Genomic DNA, 18,603 nt, shown 5'->3' on the forward strand with positions numbered 1-18,603 from the left:
GGGATGTGAGTGACACAGTAGTCTTCTGGGACGACCAGAGGGACAGCTGGTTCACTGCACATGCCACTAAAAGTTCACTGATCAAAAGGTAAACAGAATGTGTAATAAGTTTACTTCTGGCCAGGCAGGGTTCACGTCTGTAAACCCAACACGTTGGGAAGCTCAAGTGGAAGGATTGTTGCAGCCCCGGAGTTCGAGACCCGCCTGGGCAATATAGTGAGACCCCATCTCTACAAAAAATTTAAAAATTATCTGGGTATGGTGGTGCATGCCTATAGTCCCAGCTACTTGGGAGGCTAAGGTGGGAAGGTCACTTGAACCTGGGAGGTTGAGGCTGCAATGAGCTGTGTTCACGCCACTGTACTCCAGCTTGGGCGACAGAGACCCTGTCTCTCAAAAGAAGTTTACTTCTGTTTGATGTTTTTAGTACAGCATTAATAAGCAAAAAATAGGTTTACATTAAAAAAAAACTAGTCATTCTACTTAGTTTTTTAATTCCTGATACACTGTTAAAATAGTATTTGCAAAATCAGTTTTCTAGTTAGTGGAATGGATACTGAAGGGTGAGTGAGGTAGGCACGCTGTGGGGTCCTCACGTCAGACTGAGGAGACGGGAAGGGTCAGGTCAGCCCTTAGCTAGCAGTGTGACTTGGGACAAGTCAGGTTATCTGCCTGTGCCTCCATATGTAAGATTATGGCAGTGAAGTAGAGTGCTAGGCCATGTGTGTTGAAGGAAAAAACAAATATAAATTTTATATGTTCCATATATTCACTACTGTATAAAATGTTATTAATCTAAAAAGTAGCTTACTGAAATGATTGGCTCTCTAGAAAGACTTTTTAAGGGAATCTAGCAAATCTTCCATGAGAAAGTAAAACAAACAACAAAACCTGCTTTCCTTGTCTTTTTTTTTTTTTTTGAGTCAGAGTTTTGCTCTTGTTGCCCACACTGGAGTGCAGTGGCGCAATCTCAGCTCACTGCAACCTCTGCCTCCCGGGTTTAGGCGATTCTCCTGCCTCAGCCTCCTGAGTAGATGGGATTATAGATTTTTGTATTTTTAGTAGAGACAGGGTTTCGCCATGTTGGGCAGACTGGTCTCGAACTCCTGACCTCAGGTGATCCACCTGCCTCGGCCTCTGAAAGTGCTGGGATTACAGGTGTGAGCCACTGCACCGGCCTTCCTTATCTTTCTGAGCCATTGCTAGGAGATGGAAGTAAAGCACAAAGCACTGCTTTTGGCCCCTGAATAAATATTCTGCATCCTGGAGACAATGGCCAAAGGTTACAACACATTTCAACCTGAGGGCCGTGAGTTTGCTGATTGACAGGGTGACTGACCAGAAATCAGAGGGGTCCTGTGAGGTGTCTGAATGTAGAAGTTTCTCTGAGTCATTAAAGTCAGCTGGTCATTCCCTGTGCAGCCATTTTTGTTGCACAGTCAGTGTGTGCTTTGCTGTGAACTGTGGCAAGGGCCATCAAACACTGGTTCATGCCGAGTAATTTTAACTTTAGGACAGGGATGCGTAGGTGATGGAGACCAAGAGGAGAAAATAAAAGTATATTTCTGAGAAGAAAATGATTGTTGTAATACCAGAGACTCACCATTTCAAAACCAGGTCAGAAGGATCCCTTGAGAGGGACTCAGCCAGTCACCTGTCACTGTGCCCCTGGGCAAGCGGCCTAACCTCTCTGAGCCTCTGTCTCCTTGTTGTAAAGCAGGGAGAAAATAGAAGCTACCTCATAGGACTGTTGTGGGGATTAAATGTGGGAATAATTTGAAAGGCTCAGAACAATGTATATATATATCGTAAGTACTAAAGTTTTAGGGACTATGTTATGATACTGTTTATGGTATATTATTATACTCTGATTGTAGATTCATGATGTGTTTACATTTCTCCATTAGTATTTTTGTTCTTTAATACGAAGCATTTTTTTTTAACTTTTTAAGTAGTTTTTTTCTGATCTTAGAAATAATTTACATTAATTATCCTCAGTTCACGCTTTATGGAAATCTACAGTGAAGTTGAACCCACCTCCTAAAGACAACCGTGATGAAGATGCTATTCATATTTGTTTCTGTGCATGCGCCAGTGCAGTTTCTTGTTGTAATCCAGATTCCCAGTGTGCCCCGCCCCTTGGTGGGAGAGCTGACCTTCTGAGTGATGTGCCCACCAACTTTGCAGGGTTGAGCACCACAGGGCTTAGCATTGCTTTGTATATATAGTTCTGTGTTGCTTAACGACAGGGATATGTTCTAAGAAAGGCATCGTTAGGCGGTTTCATCGTCGTGAAAACACCATAGTGAGTATTTACACAAGCCTAGATGCTATAACCTGCACACCTAGGTGGTATGGTGGAGCCTGTTGCTCCTAGGCCGTAAGCCTGTACAGCATGGTACAGTACTGAATACTGTTGCCAGTTGTAACACAACGGTAAGTATTTGTGTATCTAAACATAAAAAATAATATGGTATAAAAGATGAACGTGATCCACCTGTCTAGGGCAGGTTCCGTGAGTGGAGCTGGCAGGACTGGCAGTTGTTCTGGGTGAGTCAGTGAGTGAGTGCTGGGTGAATGTGAAGGTCTAGGACACCACTGTACACTGTGCTAGACTTTGTAAACAATGTACAATTAGGCTACACTAAATTTATAGAAAAAGTTTTTTTCTTCAGTAAGAGATTAACCTTAGCTTACTATAACTTTCTTTATAAGCTTAATTTTTTTCCTTTCTTTATATCCTTATTCTAGAAGTATTTTTTGATTTTTAAAATTACTTATTTTTACTTTTTAAACTTGTGTGTTGTTGTTGTTAATTAAGATACAAACACAGTGGCCTAGGCCTACACGGGGTCGGGAGCATCTGTATCGCTGTCTTCCACCTCCACACCTGTCTCACTGGAAGGCTTTCACGGGCAGTAACACGCATGGAGCTGTCACCTCCTGTGACAATGATGCTTTCTTCTGGATGCCTCCTGAAGGACCTGAGGCTGTTTTGCAGTTACTTTTTAAAATAAGTGAGATGAGTACTCTAAAAATCACGATAAAATGTCTAGTATAGTAAATAACCTAAATTTGGCCATTGATGAGAATATCAGGTATTCTGTACTGTACATAATTGTGTGTGCTGGACTCTTCCACGACTGGCAGTGCAGTAGGTTTGTTAATAGCACGTCACCACAAACACAGAAGTCATGCGTTGAGCCACGGCACTGTGACGGCTGCTGTGACAGGAAGTGTTCGGCTCCATTAGAATCTTGCAGGACCATGTTGTGTATGTGACCTGTTGTGGACTGAAATGCCATGTGCTGTGCATGACTGGAAACCGGCAGGAACCTGCCACACTGTACAAACAACATGGGTTTCCCAGGAAGGCCACAGGAAGGCTGTTGTGCGCTCTCCATCAGTATAACTTTGTGAATTTGCCTAACATTTCCATTTTCCCAAAATTCAGCTTTAGCTGCAGCCGTCAGGTTCCTCGCCGGAAACAGGTGGCACATTTGACCAGAGAACAGAAGAGAGTTTAGTAAAGGAACCATTGGTGAAGAGCAGGGCAGGGTTGAGGGAAGCAACAGGATGGTGAGACACCCAGGCCATCCACGGTGGGAAATGGCAGTTGAGGGCGGGGCACTGGGCTTTGGAGTCCAGAGCTGCTGCTGCTGCTGCTGCTGCTGTGGAAGAGGCTGTCCAGCATCAGATGGAGCCCGAGGGGGATGGGGAACCTGCATGCAGGGAACCAGCAGAGCAATCACCCACCCAACTGCACTTGAAGTCAGAGGGCAGTAGAGCCCATAGGATGCAAGGAGCCAGCCTCTGGGCACAGAGCACCTTGGTGGAAGGTTAGAGAGGAGATCTAAAGGGCCAGCTGGAAAACAGCCCCAGACTGTCCACCCAGGGAATGCAGAGGACGGTCAGCATTCACTGTTGTCCTCTGTCCAGAATGAAAACGTGCATCCCTACGTGGGCCAGGGCCAGCCACCATGTCATTGTGCGGTGATGACCATTCATAGTCTTGAGTTGGTCACCGCGGGTGTTTTTCATATAAAGTAGAGGGGGAAAGAAACAACCTGCCACAGAGTTCCTGGAGTCCCCGCTTCTGTGGTGAATTCGGAGACCCACGTTCACTTTGGTAGCTTCCTTGGTTCCCACAGCCCCCTCCCCTCTGCCAGCAGCTCAGATCCATGTGGTCCTTACCTGGTGCAGCATCCTGAGCCTGTGTGCTGTGGGTTGGAGCCTTGGGGGCTGCCGTCTGTGGTAGTTGCCTATCTCTGTTCAGAATAAGATTTATCACAGTGAATGAGGACAGATACACAGACAGATCAATACAAAAAAAGACATGTTGGACTCTGGAGAAATCCATGCACAGGCTCTTCCTCCTGTGAGGGACACTGAGACATTGATTGAGCGACTTTCTCTAGCAGCGAAAAATACGGTAACATGGGCAGTATTTCTGCCTGGAAAGCCCTTTAGACACTCAGTGCCCGTAATTTTTACTGGGGGCTGGTCACGTAGGAATCCTCTGCTTCGCAGCTACTCAGGTTCCAGACTCCCAGAAAGAAGGCAGGTGTTCTCCATAACTCCCATCGTACCCTGGTAGGGCTGAGTTTGCTGCTCAGCCTCATCAGCATAGGGCAGTTTTTAGAAGCTGAGTTTCCAGAAGCCAACCAAGGGCCAGCCTCAAGGAGGCCCTGCCGCAGACAGCAGCGTAGGCCTTCTCTGTCTGTGGCGAAGGAAAGGCTTCTGAGAGCGCAAGAGCTGTGCTTCTGGCAGAAAAACTTCAGGCAGGGGAAGCAAATCTGAACCCGGGGAATGTGGTTTTTCACCGTGGGCAGAGCCTGGGATTTTAACAAGACCAAGGTTTTGTAAGAGAGGGGCAAGGAACTGAGCACAGACAAAATCGCATGTAAGTAGTGGTGAACCATGACGCTTAGTCTGGGTAAGGAGGGAAGTGAAGGAGGGAGGGGTGAGGGGACTGAAATGACAAAGTGGATGAGAGGCCAAAGGCATACCTTCTTGGAAGAGAAAGTCGGGAACAAAGGTTGAATATAGAATCAAATCACCTGCGATTCTGCCGCCACAGTGCCAGGATTAACAGTTGAATGCAGGTTCTTCCAGTCTTTAAATATGTGTGTGTGCATATATTTCTAAATATATCTTGTGTGTATTTTTGTATTCTACTTCCAATATTTTGAGCATGTTCCTGTTTTGTTAAACATTTTAAAATTTGATTTTTTCATGTCTCCCCATATATGCTGCATATATGCTGATTGAGATGCAAATCAGGGCTTGGCAAACTGGCCTGTGGGCCAGCTCCAGCCGCCAGCTGCTAAGAATGATCCTTATGTTTTTAAAGGATTGGAAGGAAAAGAAAGGATTATGTGATGGAAACTGTGTATAGCTCTCAAAGCCTGATATTTGCTATCCGGCCGTTTACAGAAAAAGTTTTGACCTCTCCGACACTGCATAATCCATTTACTGTTTCTTTAAAATAGATCTCTTGGGTTATTTCAGTTTCTTCATGTTCATAATACAGTAAAGAGCATGTTGTACCCCTTTTTGTTCAATTTCAGGTTACTTAAGGTATGAAAGTGGTCAGAGTGTATGAACGCATTTTACAGTTATTGAGTTTTTGCAGAATGATTCTCCAGAATATGTGTACCAGTATTCATACTTGGACCTGGTCCTCTGAATTTCCCTATAAAGAATATAATTAAACAAAATGCAAACAAAAACTTTCGATTCTGATACCCAAACAAGTATTTGTTTTGCTTTGCATTTTATAAACACTAAACTTCAATTTATGTTTTTATCGGCTATTTATTTGCTCTTTGTGAATTTTCCCTTCATATTTATTAACTTTTTCAAAGAACCAGGTTTTTGTTTTGATGATTTATCCAGTTCTTTTCCATTTTATTGATGTATACCCTAGTTTTATTATTTTTTCTCTGCTTTCTTTAGGCTTCACTTGCTCTTTTTCTATAGATTCCTAAGCTTATTGATTTTAGATCTTTTTTCTTGTTGAATATAGTCAGCCCTTTGTATCCCTGGGTTCCGCATCCTTGGATTCGACCAACCTTGGATCATAAATATTTGGAAAAAAAAAAAGCCAATAAAAATAACAGCAATAAAAAATAATAAAAATGTAAAAATACAGTATAACTATTTATATAGCATTTACATTGTATTAGATATTATATTTACTGTATTATTGTATTACATTGTATTAGGTATTATACATACTCTAGAGATGATTTAAAGCAGGGGTGTCCAATCTTTTAGCTTCCCTGGGTCACGTTGGAAGAATTGTCTTGGACCACACATAAAGTAACACTGACGATAGCTGATGAGTTAAAAAAAAAAAAAAAGGCAAAAAAACTCATAATGTTTTAAGAAAGTTTATGAATTTATGTTGGGCTGCATTCAAAGCCACCCTGGGCTGTATACAGCCATGGGTTGGACAAGCTTCATTTAAAGCGTATGGGGGGTGTGTGCATAGTTTATATGCAAATACTATGTCATTTTCTGTAAGGGACTTGAGCATCCTCAGATTTTGGTATTAGTGGAGGTCTGGGAAGGAAGCCCTGGAGAACAGAAGAATGGTTGCATGTGCATTCACTGCTGTCAGTTTCCCTCTGGGTGCTGCTTTTGCTGTATCACACAAATGTGGATAAGTTGTATTTTTATTTTTATTCAAAATGTTTAAAAAAATATTTTGAGACTCTTTCTTTGACCTACATGTTATTTAGAAGTGTATTTAATCTCCAGGTATGTAGGGATTTTCTAGGTATCTTTCTGTTGTTGATTTCTCGTTTAATTCTCTTGTGGTCTGAGAATACACTGTGTATGATTTCTGTGTATGATTTATTAAGGTTTTATATGGCCAGTGTTTCCTATCTTGATTAGTGTTCCATTCAGCTTGAGAAGAGTGTAGGTTCTGCTGTTGCTGGAGTGTTGTATAAATGTCAGATCGAGCTGATTGATAGTGGTATTCAAGTCATCGGTATCCTTACTGATTTTCTCTCTGCTGGATCTGTCGGTTACTGAGAGTTGGGTTTAAATTTCCAACAGCACTGGATTTGTCTATTTCTCCCTTGGGTTCTACTGGTTTTTGCATCACATATTTTGAGGTACTGTTGTTAGGTACATAGTTTATTATCTTAGGTTATTATCTTCTTGAAGAATTGACCGCTTTATCGTTATGTAATGCCCCTCTTTTTCCCTGATGTTTGTCCTTGTTTGAAGTCAGCTCTATCTGAATTTAATATAGCCACTGCAGCTTTCAGTTAGTGTGGGCATGGTGTGTCTTTCTTCCTCTTCTATCTTGAGTCTTTAGTTTTCTTGTAGATAGTAAGTAGTAATGGGGTCTTGTGTTTTAGTCTACTCTGATAGTCTCTGTCTTTTAATTGCTGTATTTGGACCATTCACATTAGAAGTGACCGTGAAGATAAGTTCCATTTTACCATTGCTTTTCCCTCTTTTCAGTTTGCTGCATTTGTTATTTCTCCCTGCCTCTTTTTCTGCCTTCTCTGGATTTCATTGAGCATTTTATAAGATTCTCTTTTATCTTTTCCCTTAACATCTTGATTGTACTTTAAAAAAATGTTTGTAGTGGTTGCTGTGGAGTTTCCAGTATACATTTACAACCCATCTAGGTCCACTTCGCGATGGCGCTGCTGCTCCATGGGGCTGCAGGTACCGACGGCACAGTCTTCTTGGCTCCTCCTCCTGTCACTGTGACATGGCTGCCATTCCTTCCACTTTTCTTTTTCTTTTTTTTTTTTTTTTTTTTGAGACAGAGTCTTGCTCTGTTGCCCATCGCCCAGGCTGCAGTGGCATGATCTTGGCTCACTGCAGCCTCCCCGTCCTGGGTTCTAGCAGTTCTTACATATCAGCCTCCCAAGTAGCTGATATTACAGGCGTGTACCACCACACCCCGCTGATTTTTATATTTTTAGTAGGGATGGGGTTTTGCCATGTTGGCCAGCTGGTCACAAACTCCTAACCTCAAGTGATCTGCCTGCCCTGGCCTCCCAAAGTGCTGGGATTACAGGCATGAGTCACCGTACCTGGCCCTCTTCCACTTTTTATAAGCTATAAAATCACTCAATTCATTGTTGCTGTTAGTCCAGCAAAGGCCATTGATTTTCAGTTTTTTCTTACTGGAAGGATGGAAGTTACAGCTTCCAGCCTTCACCCTTTGGAGCTGAAGCTGGAAGTTCCCTCTTTGTTTTTTAAAACTCTGTTAACATTTTGGACTAGATGCCTATATTCGTGTGTGTGTTTGTAAATTTACCTAAATGATATACTCTGTTATTCAAAACTTTGCTTTAAGAAACCTCCATCTTCTCTTTAAACTGCTCTATTGCAGCGGTCCCCAACCTTTTTGGCACCAGGGACCAGTTTCATGGAAGGCAGTTTTTACACAGACTGAGGCGGGGATGGGGGCATGGTTTCAGGATGATTCAAGTGCATTGCATTTATTGGGTACTTTATTTCTCTTATTATTACATTCTTATCTATAATGAAATAATTATACAACTCATCATGATGTACGATCAGTGGGAGCCCTGAGCTTATTTTCCTGCAACTAGACGGTCCCATCTGGGGGTGATAGGAGACAGTGACAGATCATCAGGCATTAGATTCTCAGAAGGAGTACGCAAACTAGATCCCTTGTATGCACGGTTCACAATAGGGTTTGTGCTCCTGTGAGAGTCTCATGCCGCGCTGGTCTGACAGCAGGCGGAGCTCAGGCAGTAATGCGAGTGAGGGGAATCGGCTATAAATATAGATGAGGCTTTGCTGGCTTGCTCGCTGGGCTCCTGCTGTGTGGCCAGGTTCCCGACAGGCTGCAGAGGTTTGTGGCCCGGAGGCTGGGGACGGGACCCTGCTGAACCGTGTTCTGCTGTTATGTCTGAAATCTCATAGTTAACAGTAGATGTCAACACAGTGTCTAGAAAGTGTTTCGGAAATAATGTGTCTGTTCCACAGCACTTCTGTGGGGCGGGACTCCCTCATTTTACAAGGAGAAGACCATGGCTCAGAGAGCTCGAGCCTGCCAAGGTTGTGTGACTGTGTGTGGGGCGTCTCCCCTCTCGGGCTGCAGGAGCTAGAGCTGCTGCTCTCTGCATCCTCTGTGTGGTCCTGTGCCCTGGGCCATCTTGCTGTCCCTCCTGCCGTCTGTTCAGGCTTGAATCCTGGTGGAACCTTCGACTCCTCCGTCAACCATAATCCTAGCTTGAACCCTCCTTTTTCTTTGCTGACCCCCTTATCCTCCCCAAAGTCACACCCTGCAGGTCAGTGTGCCACTTTCAGTGACTTCTCTTCCTTGTCTCTAACACTTCTGCTCCCCTTAGGGTGTAATCCCCTAGTTCTTGCTCTCTGTTCCTCTGCCTCTTTATTTCTTCATCCCACTCCCACCAGGTTTATTTTTTTAAAAAGTCACAGTGACCCCATTTTCTCTTTACTTGAATCTTTGAGTGGCCTATCTTCGTTTAGTCGTAGATCCGAATTTCCTTTCCCAGAATTAATTCAGAATCCCAGTCTGCCCTGGTTCTGCGTCTTCTACCAGGATACCAGGCAATCTCCCAGGCCCTTCTTCCACCAAGCACCACCTGCACAGTAGTTACTTAGAAATCCTAGCAGTCTTTAAAGCTTGCCTGTAATCACCCTTTTTTCTCCCTGACACCTTCCCTTGACTCTTGTAGGCTGTTACTTAGATGAATGTGTATGGTATCCCTGTGTGTTAGTATTAGCTACTGCTGGGCATCATATGACATCTAACAAACTTACCGAGACAAGGGATTGTGTCTGACTTGACCTCGCTTTGGTAACAGTGTCGTTTTCTAAACACAGTGTGAAATATGTGTTGATTCAGTTCTGCACCGTTCGTGTAGTTATTTAGTTATGTGCTTATCAGAGCATAGAGAAGGATCCTGTAGTTCCCCCATAGTGTATCAATTATAGCATTCAGTTGTTTTAATCTAGTTCACTATGAATGGTTTTGTTCTTTTTTCTCCTGATATTTTGTCTTTCTTCCTCCCCAAAGATGTTTCGTAAGTTTACAATATCAATTGTGTTTATTTTCATTTGAGTACCATTTCTCAATTGAGGGACTCAAGTGATAATTATGACCAATTTTCTAACATAATTATTGTAAACATGCTGTTTACCAGTGACATTCATTTTATCCAGAACCTGACCAAATTATTGGTTTAGAACATTTCTGCACCATCTCAGTTACATGTTGCCAGTGTCTAATTATGTGTATGTGTATAGCTATGCTTGTGCTGAGAGGCAGTAATTGTATTTTTCAGTCTTGTTCGTATCCACATCCCTAACTGACTGGCGCCTGCTTGGGCTGGTTTCAGTCCAGTCAGGACCTCCGAGGACACGTCATGCCTCCAGCTGTGCAAGCTCCTCTCAGACCATCCCTGCTTCTCCAGAGCCCAGACCTTCACACCCACCCTCTTTTGCTTAATTGCTAAGATTTTTACATGACTCCTGGAGCACGTCTTTTTAACATGAAATTTCAGTGCTACAGAAACTGTAGCATGTGAGTTTGGTATCAGAAGTACAGTGTTTCAGATAGAACTTTGCAATTCAGGAGAAACTGAAAAATAGGGTTTGGAAATGTTATAGGACAAAGTGTTGACATTCTTTTAATTGGGAAACAGCTTGAGTCATAAAACATAATTTACAATTTTGTTCTTTTTTCTGTCTTCCTGCCTTACTCTTTTGTTTTAAAATATGTGGCCCATCACCTCATATCGTAACCAAGCTCTAGTATATTTTATCTTCTTCTTTAGACAGTGACTTATGATATTAAAAGGATATATTATCCTCAATCAGTTTTAAATTCTTCTTAATGAAACTAAGTGCTTTGTGAAGAGAATATTTTCTTTCACTGCCTTTTGCTTCCTGAGTCATCAAACGATTCCTTGTATCCTTATTTCTTACTTAAATCTAGTTCACTGGAGATATACCATGGACTCTTCCTAGTAGTCATCATTAAGCTCATAGTAATAAATTGAAAGGGTAGTTTGGTTAGGTATAAATAAATTATAGAATCATTGCAACAGATTCTTTTTTTAATCTTCAGAAATAGTTTGAAGCGTACTTGTTAAAAGATTTTCCCGGACTACATGTAATGTTGCCAAGTTAAGCATAGATGGCGCTGTTGCTCTCTATACTACACATGGTCCAGGCCACTGAGTGCTTTCACGTTTTCTAGCATTTTCTTAGGTTTTTCAAACTGTAAAGAGAACCATGTCACCTCCCTACATTGATATTTATTAACATTTAAAATATGAACTTCATTTTTAGTTGGAATTTCTTATTGTGAGATCACTTCAAAAATTATCCTTATATTTGTGTTAACAGTAAGAAGATACAGACTTGTAGATTATTGACACATGCATGGAAGTGTTTAGATAGAATGCATAAGGAAAGCCAGCAGCAGTTTCCTCTGGAGAGGGAAATTGTAGTCTTATAATTAAAGCAGTCTTAACCAAAGACAACAGCTTTATTCCCTTCACAAACTTTCTGTTTTGCTTGCTTGAGTTTTTAAAAAATACTTGAATATCTTTTGGCAAGTAAAACCAACTTAATAGTAAAACTAAGAAAACGGTCTTATCTGTAAGTATGTACATTACAGCCATTTGCCTACCCATGTGGAAACGCACATAAATACACTTAGGAAAGCAAATGATCATTGTTATCCTGGCAGCAGTTTCTTGGAGGGGCGTTTGCATTATTGGATCACTAACTGCGTACGAGCGACGCGGTTTCTACTAGGATGCTCCTGACGCTATGCCTACCGTCCACTCATCTTCAGCTTGCCGCAGGTTTGCAGCTCTGTGGCTGTCTGTGGAAGCATGATTCATGGATCCCGTGAGCCTTGGGTTCTGGTCAAGTTGTTCTGTTTGTGGGAGAGCCTACCTGGGTACCGTGGGGAACAGGCCTTGGGTTTGCTTAGTGGGCCTGGACTGTCTCACAAAGTCTGGCTGAGAGCCAGATACACTCACATAATTTCCATTTGAGCCATTACAAATGAGAAACGTCTCCTGCTTTTATAACTCAGTAATGGGAATGTGACGGTTGAAAATAATTATTTTCTTTGTTTTGAGCCCTTAAGAAAAGAGACTTTAATTTTTTTTTCCCAAAAGCTCAAAAAATGCTTTTTAAAAATCTTTAAGTATAGTGGTTATATTCAGACTATATTTAATTTAAAATAAGCAAATTGTAACAAAGTATAAATATTTTAACATTCAGCAAAATGGAATGATAAAGCTAAGAGACTATCCTATGATTTGTATGTTTATTGGTGCCAAGAAAAGTGGAGAATTAGACCTTTTACAAGCCGTGGTACGACAGACCATCCTATGTCGGCCTCAGCATACAGAACAGAGCAGTAAGACACTGGCTGCAACCCCAGAGGGACTGAAGCTACTCACCGTTCCTGCCCCAAGATCCACTCATCTGGAAAATTGTTAATGGGGGCATGCTTTATGTGGAGCACTGTCATATAACCGTTTGCTTTTAGCTTTTTATTCCTGCTATTCCTGTGTTTAGAGCACACTTTATCTCCTTTTTCTGTCTCCAAAACAGCATCCGTTCCCAGAAGGTCGTCATTTGTAGGTACTGAGGCTTTTAAAAGATGCTACCTCAGGTTCTGAGAGTAATATTAAAAAGCAGGTCCAGATCCACCAGCTCCAGATCGACCAGTGGTCTTTGGGAGGAAGGCTTTGCTTCTGGGATGACTGCTTGGCAACGAATAGTATTTATTGGAATATATAGATTTTTTAATATGGATGTTTAAAAAAAATCAGACAAACTTCTTTTATTGTATTTATTTTGGTAGTTTGGTGTGATCCACATGTGTCTTATTTTTTAGGGTTCAGGATAAGTTTGAGGTGCTGAATTACACAAGCGTTCCTATCTTTCTCCCGGAAATCACCATTGGAGCTTATCAGACTGACCGTGTCTTACGTCAATTCAGAGAGGTAAGACTGGAAATGGAGAAAGCTGGCCGTTGGATGAGTCTGCAGCACCTGGGGACAATGCAGTCACTTCTCCATAAAGGGATTTTTGTTGTTGCTGTGTTTTGTTTGTTTTAGTGAAGGAGCCTCTTTTTCATTGAAATAATTCTCCCTTTTCCCCGTATTTCTGTGTGGAAAGCTGATGAAGTCCTCAGATGACAGCCCCAGAGCAAAGATGTTCTTCTGGAAGGTGCTTCATCAGGCATATTATCTTGATAGGAGAACACTCTGTTCATCAGCTGTTATGTCAGTTTCTTTACTGTCAAATGTTACTTCTGGTATTGTCTTACTCTTTGTCTGTAAATAACAAGGGTTCCATTTCTGCAGAAGGCCCTTAGGCCATATGGGAGGCACAGGGAGGGCAGGCAGAGCTCGGGACAGACAGCGAGGGTGGAAGTTCGTAGGGGCAACTGTGTCATTGATCTTCTTATCCAACTGCCGTACCTTCTTAGTGAGTTATTTGTTCTGGCAAGATTCCATTAGGTTCGAGGCGTGTGTAAGTTTTGCTGGGAACCAGCGGGTGAGTTGCAGCCTGCACTGCAAATCCCATTGTCAGTGGACTGGGAAGAGCACGATCCATATCCATGGCAGTGGCGGCTGTGGTTTGTTATGGGTAAAAGTGAAATAGTTGTATAAATCAGAACTCCAAGCTATGCCTTCAACATGTAGATGAGTTGAAATCTAAATCTTTTTGCATTACTGTAATTGTCTGAGTTGATACAAGCAAATTGCCTGAAGCACCCACTGAAAGTCTGAGTAGATCCCCTTGCTTTCTTTCTTGAGGTACTTGGCATTTTCTTTTAAGTAAATTTTTTGGATTGTCTTGGAAGTGGTTTTATTCAGTGTGAGGATTTGGGGAAAACACATAAAACCATAAAGATATCTCTCGGCCGGGCGCGGTGGCTCACGCTTGTAATCCCAGCACTTTGGGAGGCCGAGGCGGGTGGATGCCGAGGCGGGTGGATCCCGAGGTCAGGAGATCGAGACCACGGTGAAACCCCGTCTCTACTAAAAATACAAAAAATTAGCCGGGCGTGGTGGCGGGCGCCTGTAGTCCCAGCTACTCGGAGAGGCTGAGGCAGGAGAATGGCGTGAACGCGGGAGGCGGAGCGTGCAGTGAGCCGAGATTGCGCCACTGCACTCCAGCCTGGGCGACAGAGCGAGACTCCGTCTCAAAAAAAAAAAAAAAAAAGATATCTCTCAGAGGCACCTGCGGTTAATAATCTGTGCACACCTCCTTCTGTCCTTGTATACATGTGTGAGCGCATGTGCTGTTTCTCCCTTTCTGTCCTTGTACACGTGTGTGAGTGCATGTGCTGTTTCTCCCTCTTTGAGTGGGGCTCTGCAGATTTGCTGCTTCCCTGCATCATCGCTGTAGCTGGTGCCTTGCTTGCTGCTCTTGTGTAGGCCAGAAAACCCACACTTCGTGTTGGTTCCCTGTCTCTGCTTTTGTGCGTGGCCAGGTCCTGTTGAGTCTGTTTCACAAGTGGCTTCGCTTCTTCCTGTTGACATCCAGGCTGCCATCATTCCCACCTGAGCTCCGTCGGCGGCTTCCTCTCTGGTCTCCTTGGGTTTAGTCTCTGCCCTCAGTCCTTCTCCAGTAAGGCAGAAGCAGCCACGATCTCAGTGCAGAACCCACGATCTCAGTCCTGTGCCTGAAGTCCTTCCTTTCCTGTGGGAGGTGTGTTAAAGTCTGCCACTCTTTGTAGATTTGTGCCTCCTTTCCGTTTTGTCAGATTTTGTTTCATTTATGTTTTAGGGCTGTATTATTAGATGCATACAAATTTAGAATTGCATTGTTAGTAGAGTCACCCTTTTCATTATGATACTTTCCTCTTTACCTTTAGTGGTGGTTCTTACTGTAAAGTTTATTCAATATTTATGTAGCATCTGAAACTTTCTTTTGGTTAGTATATGCATGATGTAACTTTTTCTGTGTCCTTTAATTTCAACCTTTCTGTGTCTTTATATTCAATATGGATACCTTATAATTTGCAGTTATTTTTAAATTTCTTATTAGTCTGAATATTTGGAATATTTATCTGTTCACATTTAATGCAATTACTGATATATTTGTAAATAGCTTATCTTACTGTTTTATATTTTTTCTAAGTGTTCTATGTATTTTTTTCTTCTTTGATTAAGTTTTTTTCTTTATTCCATTTACCCCCACTTATTTCCCTACTAGTTATCATTCTTTTAATAGCTTTTTGTTACTAACCTGATAATTAAAATATTTATCTTTGGTTTAATGATATTGAGGATCAATCAGCTTTCCGGTTCCAGAGCAGAGTTACCCACTCTCGTGTTTTGCATGATCTCGGTCATCTTAGTTCTCCATACGTGTTAGCCCCACAGGCATCTGCGACTGTTCAGAGCCGCGCTCGGCAGCTCTGCCTGTGCATTCGCCCCACGGCTGCCCACCCCTTCCCTGGGGCAGCTCTGCCTGTGCATTCGCCCCACGGCTGCCCACCCCTTCCCTGGGGCAGCTCTGCCTGTGCATTCGCCCCACGGCTGCTCACCCCTTCCCTGGGTCAGCTCTGCCTGTGCATTCGCCCCACGGCTGCCCACCCCTTCCCTGGGTGCTGCGCCTGCGTGTAGCATCCTTGGCCTTCTGCCTGAAGAATTTTTTTGCTAATAGTAAATTCTCACATTTAATTTTTAAAATGGACTTTATTTGATCATCATTTTTACCTATTTTTTTTTTTTTTTTTAGTTTGGAACATTCCAAACTAAATAACTTTTCCTGGACCATTTAAGGTAAATTATTAACATGATGCTCTGTTATCTTCAAACTCTTGAATGTGACTGTTCGCAGAGTGTGGTCTCGGCGTCAGGATCATTTGAGCTGCTGTTGGGAATGCAAGTTCTCAGGCTTCAGTCCAGGCCTCCTGGATTAGCCTCACAGGGGATGGGGCCCAGACATGCGTTTGAGTGAGTCCTCCTGTCGATGCACAGCGCCCAGTTTGAGAATCGTGGCTTGAATGTGTAATTCTCACAAACAGGGGTGTTCTCCTCCACAATCCCAGGACAGCTGTCAGAGTCAGGAAATGAGCATCACGCGTTACTGCTGTCCAATCCACAGGCCCTCTTCATGAGCAGTCATTTATCCTAGCCATGTTCTTCTGAGCAAGAATAGCCAATCCAGGGTGATGGCCTGCATTGAATTGTTTCCTCTGCTACGTCTCTGTGAAGCTGGATCAGTTCCTCAGGCTTTTCTTGGCATTCAAGACCTTGACATTTTTGAAGACTACAGAACAGTTACCTTGCTGAATATCCCTCATTTTGGTTTTGAGGGATATTTGACATATGGTTCCCGTTTGTCCCATCACTGCTTTTGTTACCTTTATTACTTGTTAAGGTGGTGTCTTCACTATAAAGTTATCTTTTACTCTTAATATTTAGTCAGTATTTTGAGGGGAAGTACTTTGAGAATATGTAAATGTCCTCTTCCTCATCAAACTTTCACTCAGTACTTATAGCATCCATTGATTTTCTTGGCTAAATTATTACTACGATGATTGCTAAATTATAATTTTCTGTTTCTATCGTTCTTTCTATATGACCAGGTAGTGTCCTACTAGAAGCAAGTAGTTTCCTTTCTCCCCATTTATTTATTCATTGATTTCCATATATCACTATGGACTTCCAGATTCCTGTTTATTCAGATACATCTGTACTTGTTTCTGTGTTTCTATTTGTTGAAAACTGTGAATACACACCAGTGTCTCCAGTTCCAGTGCAACACAACAAGGTTCATTTTGGTGCTCTCCTGGTCCATATCCTTCTCAGATGATGAGAAACCCAGCCCCTGTGATCTAAGTGTATTTACCTGCCGGAATCCCACAGGGCGTAACTAGTCTCCTGTCTCTGCTACCATGGCGTCCCTAATCCCTGCCACCCAGGCAAGTGCAGGCATTCTTCAGTCCTGCAGAACAGCTTTCCATTTGAACTTGAAGGAAGGAAGGCTGTCTTCATTCCTGCAGGTTGTTTTCATTGGGTATTGAGTTTTAAATTGCCAATATTTTCTTTCAGTGCTTTCAAACTTCACTGTTTTATATTTCTGGCTTTTGTGTTTCTAATGATAGTTTCTCTTCGGAAGATATTTCTTATTTCTCTGGCAGGTTTTTTCCCCTTCTTTTTTAAAGAGATTTTTCTGACTTGGTTTTATGCATTTATACTATCTGGGGGTGTGTGTTGTGTAAGTAGGTGTGCATGTGCATCTGTACTCACTTGGCCTGAGGTTCATAACCCTCTTTGAGCCTTTGGCTGGTGTTCATTTTCTGTGTCACTTTTTTTTTTTTTTTTTTTGAGACAGAATCTCACTCTGTCACCCAGGCTGGAGTGCAGTGGCGCAATCTCACCTCACTGCAACCTCTGCCTCCCAGGTTATCAAGTGATTCTGCTGCTTCAGCCTCCTGAGTAGTTGGGACTACAGGCATGTGCCACCATGCCCAGCTAATTTTTTGTATTTTTAGTAGAGACGAGTTTTCACCATGTTGGCCAGGCTAGTCTCAAACTCCTGATCTCAGGTGATCCGCCTGCCTCAGTCTCCCAAAGTGTGTCTGTATCGCTCCTGCCGCATTTTCTGTCTGCCTTGGCCTCCCACAGTGTGTCTGTATTACTCTTGCCGTATTTTCTCTCTGCGCTCTTTCTGGTTCCAGTTGTTCATATGTTGGACCTTTTCACCAGGCACCATGTTCTTCATGTGTCTGTTCTTTTCTGTATTTCTTGTCTTTTTTTTTTTTTTTTGAGCGTGCATCAGCCTAGATGTGTTCTTCTAAACTGCCTTTCAAATTACTAATCATCCTTTCAGCTCTTTCTAATCTGTTGTTAGACCTGTATTTCTTATATTTGAGTTTTGAATTTTCATCCTGGTTCATTTTTGATTCTAGAGTTTTCATTCTGTTATAATTTCAAGTTTACTGCTGAAATTATTTTGTCATCTAATTTCTTAAACATATTCATCACAAAGTTACACAGAATTATCTGATAATTGCAGTATCTGTGTCTTTTGTAGGTCTGTGTGAGCGGTCTGGTCCCTCACGTTTGGTTTGGGGTTGTTTAATCTTGTTGTTTGGTGGCCTCATCATTGGTGTTTTGTTGTTTTCCAGTGGCAGTCATTTTTTGTGGAGACTTTGCCTGGAGTTATCTCACTCTGGAGAAGATGCGCTTTACCGCCTTCTGGCAGGCATGGAAGTCAGGGCAGGTCCCCTGAGCATTCAGGAAGCAAGCTGATGATGCTGAGCTTCCGTTTTGTGAGGTCTGGGGTGTTTCCAGCTTGCCCTTACTGAGAGGCCATTTTTGCCAGGGTCCCTTCTTTTTGGTGGGTCCTGAACTGCTTGTTTGGCCCCACAGTGCACTCCCGCTGCTGAAAGCTCTGTCGGGCTTCTTAGCCCCCGAGCTCTGCTGGTGGGACCAGGGAGCACCTCAGGGAGGGGAATGGTGCCACCTGTGCAGCCCAGCTGTGTTTGCTTCTTCCCTGGACCTTGGCACCCAGGGCCTTCTCTGCCCTGTTGCCTTTACAGCCTGATGTTCCCTTTGCAGAATTCTTTTCTACATT

General features: G+C 42.8%; 1 protein-coding gene across 5 annotated transcripts in view; it reads left to right on the plus strand.

The window, feature by feature from the left end:
- Positions 1-18,603, plus strand: part of NDUFA10 (NADH:ubiquinone oxidoreductase subunit A10) — a 98,169-nt gene that overhangs the window by 22,514 nt on the left and 57,052 nt on the right. For all 5 annotated transcript variants that reach the window (XM_058436759.1, XM_058436756.1, XM_058436764.1 and 2 more), the window contains one exon: positions 12,896-13,004. In XM_058436759.1, coding sequence (XP_058292742.1) covers positions 12,896-13,004 — 109 coding nt within the window. The remainder of the gene's footprint in view (positions 1-12,895; positions 13,005-18,603) is intronic.

Source organism: Hylobates moloch, unplaced genomic scaffold (assembly GCF_009828535.3).
Source record: "Hylobates moloch isolate HMO894 unplaced genomic scaffold, HMol_V3 SCAFFOLD_1, whole genome shotgun sequence".
NCBI classification, from domain to species: Eukaryota; Metazoa; Chordata; class Mammalia; order Primates; family Hylobatidae; genus Hylobates; species Hylobates moloch.